Raw genomic sequence first — 17,097 nt, forward strand, 5'->3', positions numbered from 1 at the left:
CCTGTGCCTGCCTGTGGCCAGCCCCCTGGGCTGTCTGCTGTCGTGGGGGTGTGTCCCCTTTGGTGAGTTGAGGAGGTTCGGCCCTGTAGGGAGCGGCCCTCACTGAGCGGGGTTGAATTCCCTCCCCAGGACGATGTTGAGTGTCCCTCACAGGGCTGAGCACCCTTTTGAAGCTTCCAATTGTTTGGATTGCTGGGTGGCAGGCACTTGTGCTGAGTACTTTTCAAACATCACACTCAACCCGCACAGCAACCCCACGCAGAGAGCGTTCTCTGTATTCCTCCATGAAGACTTTGGGGCTTGGCAGGTGTTACCTGCCCAAGTTTGCAGTCACTAGTGGCAGATAAAGGTAGGTCCCACTGAGACGGAGACAGCGGTCGGAGAGGGTGGCTGGAGCCCACTTGGAGCACCGCCTGAAGTGGGGGCAGGGGGCTGTGGGGGTTTTTAAACTGTCTCCAGACAGTGGATGTGGCAACTCTGGAGGCAGGGGGTGGCACCAGCCAGCTCCCACAGGGGCCTCTCAGCCTTGGTTTCCTTAATTGTGAAAGCAGGCCCTGAGAGACAACCTTTTGTCGCCTGGGCCCACACTGAGTCTAGTGACAAAATGGCCAGGCACAGTTCCAGTGGCCCTTATGCTGATGGAGAAGTAAGAATGTTCTCTCAGAAAATGAGGCCCTCTGTGACTCGGCCTAGAGAAAACTAAGCAGGTAGATGGCTAGAAAGATTTCAGCTCTAGGGAAGACCCTGAGATCCTTTATATTTGTCCTGGTTTTCCAGGGAGCCATTCTCCGAATAGACAGACTTGGTCTGCATCTGGAGCTGCTTGGGAGCCATTTCTCCCGCGGTGGCCGAAGCTATTTTCAGATTGCCAGGGTTGTTTTCCAGTTCTGGGGAAGGTGAGTTCTAATTCCACAGAAGCAGAAACCCAGCCTCTTCCCGTGTCCCTGCCCTTCCCCCTCCAGCCATTTCTAAACGCAAAGAAAAACCAGTTTTCCATTTTAAATTATTTTATTTTACATTAAAAAACCAACAACAATAACTATAAAGACCTCTCTCACACACAGTATAAACACCTGGATAAGATTTTGTTCGTGTCCATGTTGACACTGGAACTACTATTAAAGTGCAAGTTTTATGTTTTGTTTCCCTTTGTGCAGTTTCACTCACACACATGTAAACAAGTCACTTGGCTATGATTTGACCCGCACCCCCCTTAGTTTCCGGAGGGCAAGGGCTGTGCCAGCTAGCATGGCAACCGGAATCACAGATGAGATAGATAATGCCCCGTCGTCCTGACCCTCAGGCCGGGCAGGACGGTTTCTTGATGCCTAGCAGTGGCTGAACAACTTCACATCTCCCCCTCCCCTCTCCTTCTTAGGTCTTTGTGCCAAACAGGCCCACCCTTTGCTGGGCCCTTGCCCCCCAAGGCGTGGGGGTGGCGGGCGCCAACGGGAGGATGGGGAGGAGTCCCAGTCTTAGCCAGTTCTCTTTCCTTCCAGAGCAGATGACTGTCCCTTCTGCGTTGTGTGGCGCCTCCCCGGGTCGCTGAGAGGGAAGACACCAGTCCGTGCGCGCTCACGGCCCAGGGCGCACGGGGCTGGCCGGGCCGTCGGATTTGACTTTTGAACAAAAAAGGTCCTCCTTAGGTTGTGTGGCCGGCGCGGCGGGGGCTCCTAGCTGATGACGCAGCGCTCCTTGTCCTTGGCCTGGCTGCCGCCGTTGGCCTTCTCGCGGATGTACATGAGGTCGCTGTGCACGCTGGGCCTGCGCGCGAAGGGCGCCACTATGCCGAAGGCGTCGCCCAGGTCGCCGCCGCCCCAGCCGCTGCCAGCCCGCAGCAGCTTCTTGTTCCGCAGCGCCTTCTTGTGCAGCACGTCGCAGTACTGCACCGAGACCTTGCGGTGCAGGTCCGGGCTCATCTCGCTCGGCAGCTTGGCCATGGCGAAGAGCGCGCGGAACATCTGGTCCAGGCTGCTGTTCTTCTTGGCCGAGATCTCGAAGTAGGCGCAGCGCTGGGGGTCGTCGCCCACCAGCTGCTCGATCTCGCGCTGCTCCACCTCGCGGTAGAAGTCCCGGTCACCCTTGTTGCCGCAGATGACCAGGGGCACGTCCACGTTCTCCTTGGTTTTGTTCTTGAGGCAAGACTTGGTGTCGAGGATCTGCTGCTTGAGCCTCTGCACCTCCTCGAAGGAGTCGCGGCTGTCCAGGCTGAACACCAGGATGAAGACGTCTCCTGCAGGGGCACAGAGCAAACACGGAGGCGGTGAGGGAGGCCGCCGGGCGGACAAGTCGGGCCAACTGACTCCGGGGACGCGGCACCCGGGCTGCAGCCGCCGGGGGCGCGCGGGCCTGTCCAAGCGCGAAGTGCAAACCTCAGCCCGCGGCGGCGGCACCGGCGCTCGCGGGGCCCGCGGGACTGGGGGTTCCCGCCCGCCCTCCCCGCGGCCCCCGGCCCGGCCCGGCCCCCAGCTCACCTGTGAGGATGGAGAGGCGCCGCATGGCGGGGAACGGGTGGTTGCCGGACGTGTCGAGGATGTCCAGCTGGTAGACCTCGCCGCGGATGGAGTAGAACTTGCGGTGGAAGTCCTCGATGGTGGGCGTGTAGGCGTCCTCGAAGCGGCCCGTGAGGAAGCGCGACACGATGGCCGTCTTGCCCACCTTGGACGAACCGAGGATGACCATGCGGTAGCAGTTCTTGGCCGGGATACTCAGCTCCGAGTCGCTCGGGCACATCTTCTTGATCATCGCAGCCAGTTTCATTGGGCAGAGGGGCCGCGGGGCGGACGCGGGACCGAGAGAAGCGCGGAGGCGGCCGGGGGCGCGGGAGTGGCTGGCGGTGAGCGGCGCGAGGGCTGAGCTCGGCCTCTGCTGCGCTGCGCTCGGGATCGGGATCGGGATCGGGATCGGGATCGGGACCCGGCTCGGGACGCGCTGGCTCCGGCACCCACGGCTGGCTCTGCCCGCCCCGCCGCCGCCCTTATATTCAGCCTGCGCGGCCGCCCCGCCCCGCGCCCTCCCTGCCCGGGCGTCACGCCCCGCGGCGCCCGCCCCTCTCCCCGCCCTCCGGCCGCTCTCGCCCTCGGCACCGAGCGGAAACTGAGTCCGGGGCCAGGGCAAGCCTGGGATGGCGCGGACTCTGCTTTTCCCTGTACCCGGGCCAGCGGCCTTAGGGTTCTGGTCTGGGCTGTGCGTCTGACCCTCTGTGACTTCGGGCACGGACCCCCCCCCCCCCATTCCCGCAACACACGCGCACGTCCCCTGCACTCACGTTATTTGGTTCTCCGTTTCCCCGAGAGTAACCTTGGTAATCCGTAACAGCAGCAGCGTTTGCTGGTGCTTGCGCGGACCGTGTCTCTGTCAGCCCTCAGAACAGACCCCGGCCCAGCCCCTACCCGCTGACGCCCCGGGCTGGCGCTGGTCCCCGGGGGCGGCGGCCCGGCTGCCCGGGTTGCGGGGCCCAGCGCGGAGGCGGGCGCCGCCCGCTCTGGCCGCCAGAGGGCAGCAGAGGGCCCCGCCGGCGCAGCGCGCAGAGATGGAGGCCAGGGGCTGGGGGTGGGTCCGGTGGGGTCCCGCAGGGATGGAGAGCGGGCCTGGGGCGCCCAGCAGGAGCGGTCCCCACCCCCGCGCTCTGAAGCTCCTTTCTCTCTGTGGCCTGGTGGGCTCTGCAGTCAGGGGCCTTTTTCCTGTCTCCGACCCCTAAAGGCCCAGAGACTGGCCTAGGCCAGGGTCCCCTCCTCCCTGCCCCACAGCGTCTCCTTGCATAGTCGAGGGACCGGCGCTCAAAGCCAGAGTGAGCGCACGAAGGCCCCGGGCGCATAGACAGCTTCTTCCTTTCTGGGCCTGTTTCCTCTTCCGGAGGGTGGTGGTTCTGGTTTTGTGCCCGTGGACGAGAATGTGCAAACCCTTTAGGAGCCCAGGGCCTGATAATAACAACAGCGACAGCAAATGACCCGTGCGGCCTGGCGGGTGCTGGGCAGTGACCAGGCTGGTTAGTAACCAGGCGTGGGCTGATGCTGCCGGACGCAGTGGGCTGTCTGGTGCCCACTCACCGCAGCCCGGAGCTCAGGGTGCACCGTTGCTCCTGGCTGCCGCCGGTGAGGTTGTGCTCAGACTCTCACTTCGGCATGTCTGGTTTTAGGAGGAACCCGGAGAGCCATTAGCTGGTGCCACCACCCAGGTTGTGGTGCTGTGGGTAGTGCTGTGGGTGCCAGCGCCCACCTGTCCAGTTGTTTGCAGAGGGCTTGTGGGATCTCGTTCGCCTGAGAGGCGCTCTCAAAGGGCATCTCCCCCACCCCTTCCCTGGTGTCCCCGCATTCCAGCCCAATCTCAGGCTGCGGAACAGTGCCAGGGACCCCTACAAGCACAGAATGCTCCTTGCATGCCAGATTCTGTTCTAAGTGACGCTGCCCTTCCTCCAGGGAACCCTGAGGGGTGGGAACTATTACTCTCCCCGTTTTATAGAAGCAGTAACTGAGGCAGAGGGAAGTGACTTGCCTGGGGTCTCGGAGCTAGTTTCTCCTGGGCTGGGGCTTGAACCCCACCCCCTGGCTCTTACCCACCTACTCTCCTCCCTCCTCTGCCTTGGCCCCCCCCCCGCCCCCCAAAGGCGCTTGCTACAGAGTCCCTGCTTCTCTCCCAGGCCTCATGTTTAGCGTCAGATATTTCAAGCACACATGTCACATACTGAACACCCAAGGGCTCACTAGCCAGATCTAAGCCACGTCAGTGCCCCCAGGCCTGGCTCTGACCCCTGGTGTAATGTATGCCGGAGCCATCCGACAGGCCAGCTGGGGCTGGGACCCCACCGTTCTTGGTTTCTGCCCCACCGATACTCCCCTCTCTTCTATCCCCTCCCCCTCCCGCTCCCGCTCCCTCCCCACCTGAGCCCCTACACGGGGCTGCTGTGTACGGTGGTGCAGGGCGGTGGCTGCAGAAAGGGGCCAGTGGAGGACACAAGGGGGCGCAGATCAAGGCAGGGGCCTGCAACACCCACAGACCGGATCCCGCCTCCCTCCGCCTCCCACAAAGGCCCAGTGTGGGCAGCCGGGCTCTGACTCAGGATGGCTTATGGCCGGGGCTAGGGTGAAGGTGGACCCCACAGAGCCGTTCCCTCCAGGCCTCTGGTCCCAGGAGGGTCAGCTTGATACCAAGTAGAGGGCCAGAGGGTGCCAGCGGCAAGGCCCGAGCCCAGCTCTCCCCACGTGCAGCCCTGCTTCCCGCCACTCCCACCTCCCAGGCCCTGCAGCCAGCACGGCGTGTCCGTGTTGCCCAGGTTTATGATGGTGACGTGCTGCTGTGCAGCAGGTAATTCTGTTTCCTGTGTGTTTCAGGTTGAGGCAACAAACAGCAACTATGAAGCTAAGAGCCTGACTCCAAATACTACTTACCCGCAGTGCAGCAATTGTCCTGCGCAGAATGGAATGGGATGTTTAAAATTTTTGACCAAATGTAAAGGGTGGCGTGGGGGGTGGACAGCTGGCCCCTCAGGCAGGAAGTGTTGGCCACACAGGCAGGTCTGGAAGCAAAGAGCATGTAGAAGGCTCTTGAAAGCCGAGTCTGAGGAGAGTGCCGGCCCTCAGGGCTCTGCCTTGGTGGAGTCCTGAGTCGAAGCCCACACGGGGGCCACAAGCAGACACTTCCTGGGACAGGTGCTCAGAGTGCCACGGGCCCAGGTGCCACTGTGGCAGCCTGAGCCATCCCCACCAGCTCCAGCACAGAAGAGGACCTTGAGGCTCATTTCTGTCCTGTGTGACCTTGGTCCATGGTCTCCTCCTGAAGAGGAAAGGGGCCACAGCTGGCTTTTCCTTCCCCCGACAGCTCCCTTTGTCACGCTGAGATCCTAACTGTCCGGTGATTTCCTCATCAGTGATGAACTCTGTCTCGGTCACAGCAGACCCTTCCAGAAGCCTGCTCAGCCCAAAGCTCCCTTGCATGGGTCAGGATGCACGGTCAGGCTGAGCCAGCAGCATGTCCTCAAAGGCTGTGTGTGCAGAGGTGCTGGTGGAGGAAGTGAGCTCCCCATCCCCAGGGATATTCAAGCAGAGAGGAAGGATTGAAGCATTGGATAAAATCAGATTAGATGCCTCATGTGGCCCTTCAAGGCCTGAGACAGATTCTGAATCCTAGAAACCAAAGAGAAAGCCTTTGGCGCTCCATGGCAACGAGGGGGGCCGTTGCTGCATACACAAGGCACACCTGGCTGTGATGGCTGTTTTACACACGAGGGGCTGAGGCTCCAAAAGCTGTGTGCGCCACAGGCTACTGACTAGAACCCAGGGAAAGGCTGCCCCGTGTCCTTGGAGGGCTTGGCCCTGCAGGGGAAGGCTGGCACCAGGAGGGGAGGCTGGCCCTGTCTGCAGGGCTCTGTGTCAGCTTGGCCAGCAGGCCCGGGGGGAGGAGGAGTTGGGTGCTGGGCCTGGGTCTTCTCACCCTGTCTAGGAAGCCCTCCTGGATGGGTCACCCGGCCTCTCTGCTACCAAACAAGAGATGACACCAACCTACATGGTAGTCACGAGACAGCAGTCCATCTGGCCCAGGCCCACCCCGTCCCCTTCCTCTCAAGAACTGCTAGTCAAATCTGGGGAGGCAAGTGAGCCCCTCACTGCCCCTCCGCCTACCCCCAGCCACAGCACTTTCCCGCAGCCGGGCACGTGTCAGCTTTCAGGGGTCCCTCAGAGGCTGGAAAGAGGCGGAACATCAGGCACAGGCCAGGCAGCAGGGAGGCACGTGGGGGCTTTCCTGACAACCCTCAGGTCACCCCACAAAAGTGATTCCGTCTCCAAAGCCAGCTCATATGGGCTGGACCTGGTGGCGGGTAGTTCAGAGCAACACGAGTCGTGGCCCAGCATCCTGCAAACCCATTAGTGCCCGGGGGCCCAACCCCTTCACCTGCCCCCTAAGGGTGCTCATGGCTGACACCCCTTGGTCCTTCAGAGCTGCTGCTTTGGGGCACTCCAAGCTTGTTCTCACCCCAGGGCCTTTGCACGCACCATCCCCCCATGCCTGCGGACTCTTCCTTCAGTTTGCTCCGTTTTGCATTTGGGTCTTGGCTCAAACATCACCTCCTCAGAGGGTCCCCCCGACCACGGTGGCTAAAGCAGATGGCACTTCCACTATCATGTCTCTTTCAAAACCTTTGGTGTGATGCTTTTCATTGATCATTTTCTGGCTACTATTATTCAAACTGCTGAGTTTTCTCTTAATATTGGGGGGGTATTAGTTTGAATCAGATAATACTGTTTCTCTAAGTTAGAAATGGTCAAATACGGTATTGGCAGTTTTATATGGTTCAACCTGGTATAGCTTAGCGATCAGTAGTAGAGCGCAAAATGGCAAGTTTACAGCTCTAGGGAGTTCACGTGTGCACACCTGCCGGGCAGCGCCACAGCCAAGTGGGGGCATTTCCAGCTCCCGGGGCTCCCTCGGGCCCCCACCCGGCCAACCCCCCCAACCAGGCTGCCTCCCTCAGCACAGAGGGCTGCCTTGGCGTCGGGTTCTGCTCCTGACCGTCTGTGAGATCCGTCCGCGTGCTGCAGACGGCACTCTGCGTGAACAAGCCACAGTTTACATGTCCACTGTCCTGCGGACGGACGCCGGGGCTGTGTGCCCTGTGCGCCTGAGCTCTCGCGGCTGGGGAGACCCAGGGTGGGAACACACCGCTTAGCCCCAGCGAAATGAGATCTTGGGCCCGGGGTCTTCGTAAATGTCCAGTCAGGCCCATGGCCTTGGAGCACTGGGTGTCAGGGGAGGGCCAGCCCTCGGACACTGTCCTGTGCAGCCCCTGAGCTGGTGAGCTGGACCGAGGAGCGCAGGAGCCGGACGAGGGCAGTGACTGGCCTGAGGTCACAGACGGATGGTGGGGGGGCTGGAACAGGCACAGGCCCCTCCCTATGGAACCCCAAACCCCACAGCACCTTTGGGGGGCCCCTTGCTGGCCTTCAGGGCCAACGGAGAGACCCTGAGGGGGATGCTGGCCAAGAATGAAGGGCTGAGGGCCTCTGGTACCACTAGGACGGTCACCCCAAGGCCCACAAGCTTAGGAGTCCCCGACCTGCCCCAGGCAGGGTCCAGGAGTCCTGGGGGTGAGCTGTGGCCCAGCCGCCAGCAGCAGAACTGGGGTCGGCACGGGACATGGCAGCACGGCACCACGAGGAGCAGAGGGGCTCTCCTCTGCCCGCCTCTGGAGCCCCAGCGGCAACCCCTGACCCCACACTCCTGGTCACCGCCTGGCACGTGCTCCACCTCCTCCGGATGGACCCACCCTCCCACGGCCCACCTGTCACCCCCTCCGACGGCAGCTCCTACGGACACACTGGGTGCCCACTGCATGTCCAGACACTGGGGGTGGCATGAGACCATTTGTCCAGCAACTCTTAGGGAACGACAGTGTCACTGCCCAACGTAGCCTGGGGTGGCTAAGGACAACATGACGACACATCTCCGCCCTCATGTTGGCCAACACTGGGCTGGATCTCCCACGGGAAGAGGCGGCAGAGGGGTGTCCTGGGAGTGCTAGAGCAGAGGGTCAGGGCAGACGACACAGGACGCCAAGCCTCCTGCGGGGGAAGCGGTGGCCATAGCCAGGCGAGTCACTGATGCCTTCTGAGTAAGTCCCTGTGGACAGCGGAGCCCACCCCTCAGCACTGTGAGGTTCCAGCGCGAGTCAGGGCCGGGCCTGCCTGGCACAGCCCGTGGGGACAGCCCCTCCCCTGCCCTGCTCTTCCCCAGGGACAGAAAGATGCCTGGAGGGGATGCTGGGGTCAGGGTGCCTTTATTGGGGAGTGGGGACATAGTGGGGCAGCAGGACAGGGGCTGGGGCTCCGTGGCCACAGGGGGCACGTCCAGGGCCCCCAAGGCAGCAGATTTCAAGGCACTGGAGCAGCCCGCGCCAGGCGGGAACCCCGAGCAGCAGCCGGACCTTGCTCTCCCCCACGCAGGGCCGGGTCCCTGGTCAGCTTCTCCTGCAGGGCCTGCAGGCTTTCTGCCGGTAGATCTCGGTGGTGAAGGGCCTGCGGGCGGGGCAGAGGCTTTGGTCAGCCGGGCCTGGCGCAGGCGCCTCTGCTGCCGGAGCACAGAGCCCCCAGGGTGAGGGCGTCCGGGTGGGGCAGGTCCCTTCATCCCCAGAGCCGCTGAGATGGGACCGACTTGGAGCCCTCGGAGAGCGGCGGTGGGGGTGGGGTGGGGGGGGGGACCGGGCGGGGACAGGCCCCACGTGTGTCCGCTCTACCTTCTGCCACCTCTGACCTGTGACCCTGGCATGGCCTGGCTGACAGTGGCCCGGCTGAGCCACCCTGGCCACAGGGAGAGGTTCTAAAGGGAGAGGCAGCCACGCCCCCGCCCCGCGACAGCCCCTACTTACTCCTCGTACTGGACAGCGACCGCATAGGTGAGGGCCACTACTGCAGTCAGCAGCAGGCCCGTGGGGCTGGCGTGCCTGGGGAGACAGGTGCGGGTCAGGGGCCCCCCTGGGGCCAGGGGCCTTTCGGGGCCACTGCCCACCCGCCCGGCCCCTCCAGCCAACTCGGGGCCACATGAGCCAATGGAGCCGAGCTGGGCAGTGCTCCTTCCTGGTCCCAGCGTCCTAGCGAGGACTGGGTCCCCATGTCCAGGTCCTGATCCATTTACCATCTCGTCTTCTGCCCGTCCTGCCTGGCTGGGTCCCCAAGGGTGGGGCCTGCTCACTTTTTCCTGGTCTCCAGCCCCAGCCCAGAGCTCAGGACACAGCGGGAGTGAAAGGGGGAAGGAACGAATGATTGGCCTCTTGGAATAGGCCCAGTGGCTGAGCCTGTTCTTTTCTGCACAGGAGGATGTTGGGGGCAGAAATTCTCTCCCTGCCCCCCAGGGACGATGTTCCTAGGAGGGAAGACTGTTTCCACACCTCGGCCTGCGTTCCTGGCTTGCGAAGCCTGGGCACAGGGCACAGGGCGCAGGGCCTCCTGGAGCCCTTGGCAGCCCTGGCAGCGTGCGGCAGGGCCGAGGCTGGACAGAGCATCTGCCGTGGGCTGTCTGCCGGTGACCAGCTTCTGACCCCGCTGTGCCAATGAGCGCCAGCAGCTTGTTAGTGACGGCACTAAGGAGCCCGGGTGCATCTGCCCCCAGGTTTCCAGAAATAGCTGCTGTCAAGCTGTCCCCCGATCTATTTCTATAGTTACCTCTGATCCCACTGGCTCCCACAGGGGCTGGACCGCTACGTCTGCATCAGCAGGGAGGAGGGAGGGGAGGAGCCGGCGTGCGTGCACAGAGGGCGCAGGCAAGCCTGGGGCGTGTGGGCCCCCTCAGCTGCCCCAGCCCTGCCTCTGCACCACGCTGCCCGTCCCCAGCCAGACCCACGCAGGAGCCCCAGGCAGTGGGGGGACCAGGGGAAGGGGTCTGAAGGACACCTGGGAACCCTGTGGGGCCCCTCGGCCCTGCCTACTCCCTTCCACCCCCAGGACCTCACACTGGCCAGTCTGGGAGCCCCAGGAGGAGGCAGGACAGACAGGGGGACAGCAAAGGCCCGAGCTCCAGCCCCAGGCCTGCTGTCCAGCAGCAACTTTGCTGTGGGTGCCAAGGGGGGCAGGACCCCCACACAACGCAAAGCAGGAGGCCCACCTGCCTCTCACAGCCCGGCTGTCACCTCTGCCGCGCAGGCCTGCCTGGGTGCTTGGGCTCCAGGAAGGCCCATCCCTGGGGCCCTGGCAGGTGGGAGCCAGATGGGCTGTGGGACGCCCGGGAGGGGCCCTGCTGGGTCAGCGTCTAGCCAGGTAATGGCCGTCTCTAATGAGCCTCAGACCAGGGTGCCATCCCCCGCACACCACATGGCTGATGCCCTCCAGAGGGGGCTTGATGGCGTCACATGTTCCCAGCAGCCGTGGCCTGGCAGCCCTGAGCCCAGGGCAACTCTCACTCTTGGGTGCCAGGCACTGCTGGGGACACAGAGGGGACCCATTTGTGGGCTCTGCCCTGGGCGAGATGGGAACCACCGAGGATGGGAGACCACCAGGGGGGCTTCCTGGAGGAAGGGACATCTCAAGTTGGGTTTGGAAGGACAAGGGGTGAACGTGGGAGGGCTCCAGGCAGAGGGAGGGCCCCGTGTGTTGGCCACAGGAGGACCTGGCTGGAGGGATTTCAGTTCCGTTTGGTCCCGGGTGGGCCTGCTCTGTGGAACGGGTGAGTCTGGGACACACGGTCTGTCCCACACATGCCCAGGCTGGGGGGCCAGGCTGGAAGGCAGCAGGAGGCACAGGTCACAGGCTGAGCTCGCAGGGCTGGGGGCTGCCTGGCCTGGATGTGGGGTGGGGCAGGGAGGGTCCCAGCCAGACCCCTAAGTCCCTTCTAGCTTGTCCCTCAAACCCAGCTGCTCTGGTCCCAGGGCTGCCGTGAGTGATCCCAGCAGCCAGGGGCGGGGCGGGGAGGGGCGTGTATCTTGCTCCCGACATTCCACCGTCTGAGGTCACTCCTCTTTGGGGTCCTGCGAGCCTTCTGGTCTGTGAGAGCACCTGCAACGTTCTAGGCAAGTGGTTTCCAAGCGTAGTAAGTGGCAGGACACTTTCTACCAAAAAACCTACGGAAGGAGGTGGCTAAACTAGAACTGCCATCGTGGGGGGACACGGTGTGACGCCCAGGGCAGCTCCCCTGTGCTGTTGTTCTCCTTCACCCTGGGGGCACATCCCCCCCACCCAGCCGAAGCCGACTGGAGTCCCAGGCCCACCCCTCACGGCACTGGGGGCCCCTGGGGGGTGCAGCATCGGCGACACGGGCCTGCTGCTCTCACCAGCTCCCCAAAGGGCCGGAGGCCACCAGGGCTGGGGTGGGGGGGTTCCCTCAGCTGGGGCTCGCTCTGGGCCCCGGGGCAGCCAGCAGATCAGATCGCTCGGGGCTCTCCCAGCCCGTGTTCCAGCATGGGGGTCGGCCAAGAGTGCTTTTTACGTTTTTAAATGGTTAAAAGAAAAAAATTCAAAAGAATATTATTCAACACGTGGAAATGATCTGAACCTCAAATTTCAGTGCTCATAAATGGAGCCGCCCTGGCGCACGGGCGGGCGCCTCTGCCGTCCCGCGTCTGCGGCTGCTTCCAGCTACGGGCAGAGCGGGCGGCTGTGACCTGCCTACGGGCCTCAGGCCTGGACTCCCGGCCCTTTAAGAGCACGCCTGCCAGCCCCTGTTCTGTCAACACAGCTAAACCCCTGAGCAGTGGAAGCCCGATGCCCCTGGCCTCCGTGAACGCCATGTTCCTCCTGTCCCCCTGCCCCCGGCCCAGCCCTGGTCCGCCCCCCCCCCCCCCCCGCCCGACCCCCGGGCGGCAGCCAGCAGGGCGACGTTGCGGCCGGTGCTCACATGATGGCCCAGCCCAGGTAGTTGGCTGTGCTTCCCCAGTACATGGGGTTGTCCAGGATGTTGAAGGGGAACGTGGTCACTCTTGCCTCCTTGAGGATCCCGAAGTAATCACCTGTGGACAAGGCAGGGCAGGACAGGAGAGTCACTCAGCTACCCGTCCTCCCTGGCCGCACCATTGCTGAGGCCCCCAGGATGGGCCCTGCCCCCCATGAGGCTCCAGGACAGCGGGGCAGGCTCACCAGCCTACAGTCAGAGGGCACCCAACAGGCACGCAGACGCCTTGGGCGGCGTGGGTCCCGCCCCCTGCCACCACCTGCTCCTGTCCTCTTGCTCTCTGGGCTCCAGCCACACTGGCTTTCCTCCGCTTCCTGCCTCTGCACCTTTGCACTCGCCGTTCCCTCCCTTGCAGTGCCTTTCCCTGCTCTCTGTACAGAGAGCTCCTCTCCTCCTTGGGCGTCTCCCCCTCTGCTCATGCTGTGTCATTAGGAGACCCTTCCCGACCCCCAGCGATACAGCCTGCCTGCCTTCACTCTCCCTGCCCCCTCCCCCTGCTCCTTGCCCCAGTGAGCTCCTCTCCCTCTGGGGCACTGGGCCTCCCCCTGGGGACAGCTGGTGGCTTGGGGCTGCCCACCACGTACCTCCCGTCACTCTGGGAGGTCAGTCCTGGTATCACTGATTGCCCACCCGGCAGCCTGGAGGAGCTGGACACGGTGGAGAGAGTCTGGCCATCAGACGGCTGATTCCAGACAGGCCAGCTGTCCCTCCACCTGCCGCACGGTCACAAGCCCCCTGAAGGGTTGCTCTGAATAGCCAAGGGGTCACGGATACACAGTGTCTGGCACAGGCCCACAGGCGGAGGCTGTCACCACGGGCATGGTGTAACTGTTCAATAAAGGATGCTACCGCGCCCTTCCCGGCTGTCCTCTCCCCAGAAACCCCTCATCCGTCCCTCCTCTGGGAGGACAATGGAGCTTCATCGGAGGCGGAAAGTAGGGCAGCCACCCGGCAACAGGAAGAACACGCAGGGGGGCTGCGTCACTGTCTGAGACAAAAGGGGCAGGGGCCTACAGGCCACCCAGGACCCCGGGAGACTCTTTCTTCCCCGGAAGCAGGAAATGGGGCACAGGGCCCGGGGGCGGGTGGCACAGAAACCTGATTTGGGCTGACTCACAGCGCGATGTGGCCCCGTTGCCCTACATCTAACATGCTTCCAGGCCGGGTGTGCGGGGGCCCTGAGGCTGCAGTCCCTGGCCCTGGCGGGCTCTCCCCACTCTGCCTGCAGCCCTGAGTCAGCCCCACAGAGCCCTGCCCGCTGGGGGCCTCCTCCCCACGGCGCCCTTCCCTGCCCTGGTGCTCTCTCCGCTCAGGTGCAGCTCCCTGAGCCACACGTCTGGTTCCAGCCCCATCAGTCCAGCCTCGTCACAGCTGGGACCCTCCATGGCTCCCACCTCCTCCCCGGGAACGAAGCCTCACGCCCGTGCATGACCTCTGGCCCTGCTGCAGCCTTTGTCCGGCCTCGGCCTCACGGGTCCTGTGCTCCAGGCCTTTGCCTCCTTCCCACCTGCCCACCCCCGTCCCAACTGGCAGATCCAGCCGCTCCTGACGGCCCCCTTCCCGGACCAGCTCCTGCCCAGGCACAAAGCACCGAACCACCTGCGGGTCCCCCTGTGGCTGTGGGCACAGCATGGCCCCAGCAAGGCCTGGCCACAGGGTGCTCCAAGAATGCTCAACCCATAAGTGCCCCTTTCTCCCTCAGGGGACAGCCGCTCACCACCTCGCCTGTCCGTGCAAACAGGGCCCAAGAGCCTTCCGCAACAAGGGGGACCCAGCCACGGGAGGCCCTGTGACTGCCTTCAGCCCCTCGGGGCCAGGGCCGGGGGCAGAAGCTCAGTGCCCTGGAGTTAGAGGAGCTGCCAGGGCCCAGCCTCCTGTTCCAGCGATGGACAAGCGAGGCCTGGAGGAGGGAAGATGCCCCGCCAGAGCCCAGGGTCGGGGGTGGAGCCGGGAGACAGCCCCCGGTGCTCCCCACTGGACAGTGCGGATGGCAGAGCAGCAGCCCCGGGCCCTGCTCCTCCCCTGGACCCCAGGGCCCTGCTCAGGTCACCCCAGCCCTTGGTGTCTTACCTAGGAAGGTTCCAGTGAACCCCAGAGCGAAGAAGCTGGACAGCACAAACATGCTGCCCACCCCCAGGAGCGCGAGGCCCAGGCCGTAGGCTGCGGGGTGATCCAGGCCCTCCGCTAGGGGCTGGTGCAGCATGGCCTGCGTGAAGCTGCGGGCAGAGGAAGGGAGATACAGACTGTCACTGCACGGGAGGCCACCCAGGGCACCAGACAGCGGCCCTGGGCTGCAGCTCAGCGCCTCGGGGCCAGGCAGGTACGGGAGTGAGTGAAGCAGCTGCAGGTGGGGCCGAGGGCCACCTGGGCAGCACTGTGCTGCCCTTGCTGCCACCAGGGAGGTAAAGGAATAGGGAGAGGCCCAGACCTGCCAGATTGTGTGATTTTTCAAGAGAAGCCAGACGTCCTGACTTGCATGCCCAGGCCTGCGAGCTCTGTGCTGCACCTCGGCTTCCACGGCCCCTGCAGGCCTGGCCACATGCTGGGCACTGACCTGAGTTTTAAGGCACTTCAGAGGCCCCTTTTTGTCCTCCTCCACATCCCATTAGGCTCCCTCGGGGCCAAGCCATTGACCAAAAGAGGGGCAGCTATGATGGCACAATCGTGGGTTTGGGGCTCAGGCTCTCTTGTTGGCTCCCAAAGCCTGGAAGGCCTGGTGCAGGTAGGATACGGGCACTGGCACGTGGTAACGCGTCTGGGGGCAGACGAGGGCACACTCAGACGAGAGGATGTGTGTGGGGGGAGGGCATGCACGTACCAAACATGCATTTCCCACTCCACACAACCACAGCACTCAGAAGAGACACGAGACCTGCTCCCTCCTGCAGGGCAACTATTAATACTTACACTCATTCTGTACCAGGCACTTCCCAGCAAGGGCAGCTCACCACCCGCCCACCCGCCCACCTACCAACCTACCCATCCATCCTTCCACCCATCAATCTATCCTCTGTCCCCCACAGAACCACCTACCCAGCCAGCCAGCCGTTCATGCATCCATCACACACTCTCTTGGTTTGCCAGGCTCTTTCAAACAGATCAAATTCACCACCTTCACTTGTTCACTGCACTGGTAAATTCAGATTGTTGTAAAACTACCCTCATGTTGAGCTAAAGACATGTAGACATATTCTTCTGCCTCCCTAGAACTCTTTTTTACAACGAGACCCTCAGCTCCTGGGGACACAGCTGCTCTGCCTCCCCAGCACCTGGCCCGCCGGACGCAGGACGGGTGTCTCGGGCATGTTCACCGCCCGACAGAAAGCAGCAGCTGCTCCCGCCACCTCCTCCCAGCCCCAGAGTGGAGGAGGGGGTCAGAGAGGAAGGTGGGGGAAGGGCCTGTGGACAAACAGCCAAAGGGCCAAGGGCAGAGGCCTGCATGGCGACCTGTCAAACAGCAGCATATGTGTGTCAGGGCAAACCCGGCCTCCGGTCACGCTGCCCACACCCCCAGCGCTCCACCCCCCACTGCCCTCCCTTGCTTCTCGTGCCCAGGCTCAGGGTCACCTGCAGCTCCAGGCCGAGACACTTGGCCTGGCTCAGGGTCTCGGGCTGCCATGGAGCCAGGTGGCGTCATGCACACCCAGCACTGTGCCTCTGGGCAGCCCTGTGACCCTCTGCCCTGCAGAGCCTGCTGCTGAGGCCAGCGAGCTTTGGCACGGAGCCTCAGCACCCCCACTTTGTCTGCAGGTCGAGGGGAGGGGACGGTGCGGCCCACCTGCAGGGACCTGGCTCCTTGGCTACCACTGGGCTGGGGACCAGGCAGCAGAAAGCGTGTGTCAGTGGACAGAGGGAGGAAGAGCGGGTCTGCAGGCTTTCAGGTTGGGACACAGCGCAGGGTGGGGAATGGCGGGAAGGAGCCTGCAGAGCAGAGGCCTGGACAGCCCCGAGGAGGGTGGAATGGACTCCGTGTGCCGTGAGAAAGCAGAAAGGGAGCCCAGTCGGGCCACTGGAATAGTCGTAACAGTGGCTGGGCACTGAGGCCAGGGCCGGCCTGAGCAGGCTGGAGGGTCGCTCTGTCGCTATCGCCCCCTCCTGCCCTAGGGGCAGGGATGCCGGCCAGGGCCCACTGCCGGGCCTCCTGGCCTCCGGTTCGGGTTCCGAACAGCCATCTCGAAGTGCCTCCGCCTGCATCGCTCAAGCAGGCAGCAGATGAAAGGAAACCGAACCCTCGCTCCCACGTGGCCGAGCCTGAAGCCCAGCACGCTGGGGCCCAGCTTCCCGGGGCACGGCTTAGTGGGAAGAGCCATCTGGTTGGAGGCAGATTCCTGATGGGGGCAGATCTGGGGCCAGGGATGGGGCCGAAGAGGCCCCGACTGGGGCTGTTTGGCTGCCCCAGACCTGCCCCAGTTCCAGACTGTCCCCCCACCCGTGGCTCCAGCCTGAGCTGGCCCATCTATTCCAATCCTTTCTCTGCGACGTGGCCCGCCGGCCTCTCTGGGTCACCTGCTCCAAGTGGCAACCGAGACAGCAGGCTGGCTCCTCCCCGATGTTCGGCCGTGGGTTTACTGGAATCGCTCAGACCAATTAGGCGATCGGCGATGTCCTAGCCCCTCCATTAAGCCAGGAAGGCACAGTCCCTCGCACAGGGAACATGAGCGGAGGGACAGGCAGCTCTGGGCCGCGAGCTCCGTGACAGAGCGAGCAGCGGAGGCCATTTCTCTTGGA

The 17,097-nt window shown here is 63.5% G+C and overlaps 2 protein-coding genes across 12 annotated transcripts in view; both read right to left on the minus strand.

Annotated features, from left to right (window-relative positions):
• Positions 1 to 989: 989 nt before the first annotated feature.
• On the minus strand, positions 990 to 2,925 carry RASD1 (ras related dexamethasone induced 1). 2 transcript variants are annotated; one of them, XM_069483217.1, is made up of 2 exons: positions 2,475 to 2,925; positions 990 to 2,159 (listed from the first exon to the last, which is right to left on the minus strand). In XM_069483217.1, the coding sequence occupies exons 1-2, from the start codon at positions 2,758 to 2,760 to the stop codon at positions 2,077 to 2,079; spliced, it is 369 nt and encodes a 122-aa protein (XP_069339318.1). In that variant the 5' UTR covers positions 2,761 to 2,925; the 3' UTR covers positions 990 to 2,076. The 2 variants fall into 2 exon arrangements, with proteins under 2 accessions (XP_069339318.1, XP_069339317.1); XM_069483216.1 differs by having other exon boundaries at positions 990 to 2,233.
• Positions 2,926 to 8,888: 5,963 nt separating this feature from the next.
• PEMT (phosphatidylethanolamine N-methyltransferase) overlaps positions 8,889 to 17,097 on the minus strand; it is a 71,327-nt gene continuing 63,118 nt past the window's right edge. For 9 of the 10 annotated variants that reach the window (XM_069481901.1, XM_069481900.1, XM_069481906.1 and 6 more), the window contains 4 exons: positions 14,440 to 14,585; positions 12,316 to 12,427; positions 9,359 to 9,433; positions 8,889 to 9,008 (listed from right to left, as the gene is read on the minus strand). In XM_069481901.1, the coding sequence (XP_069338002.1) occupies positions 8,951 to 9,008; positions 9,359 to 9,433; positions 12,316 to 12,427; positions 14,440 to 14,585 (391 nt within the window). In that variant the 3' untranslated portion in view covers positions 8,889 to 8,950. Of the gene's footprint in view, positions 9,009 to 9,358; positions 9,434 to 10,151; positions 10,187 to 12,315; positions 12,428 to 14,439; positions 14,586 to 17,097 lie in introns of all 10 variants that reach the window. The other variant, XM_069481898.1, reaches the window with a different exon arrangement.

This window comes from Eulemur rufifrons, chromosome 9 (genome assembly GCF_041146395.1).
Source record: "Eulemur rufifrons isolate Redbay chromosome 9, OSU_ERuf_1, whole genome shotgun sequence".
In the NCBI taxonomy this organism is placed as follows: Eukaryota; Metazoa; Chordata; class Mammalia; order Primates; family Lemuridae; genus Eulemur; species Eulemur rufifrons.

Excerpts from the sequence above, each read along its gene's own strand:
- RASD1 (XM_069483216.1), bottom strand. The coding sequence starts at position 2,760 with ATGAAACTGGCTGCGATGATCAAGAAGATGTGCCCGAGCGACTCGGAG. Across the intron at positions 2,234-2,474 it reads GCGCCTCTCCATCCTCACAG|GAGACGTCTTCATCCTGGTG; the intron begins GTGAGCTGGGGG and ends GTGCCCCTGCAG.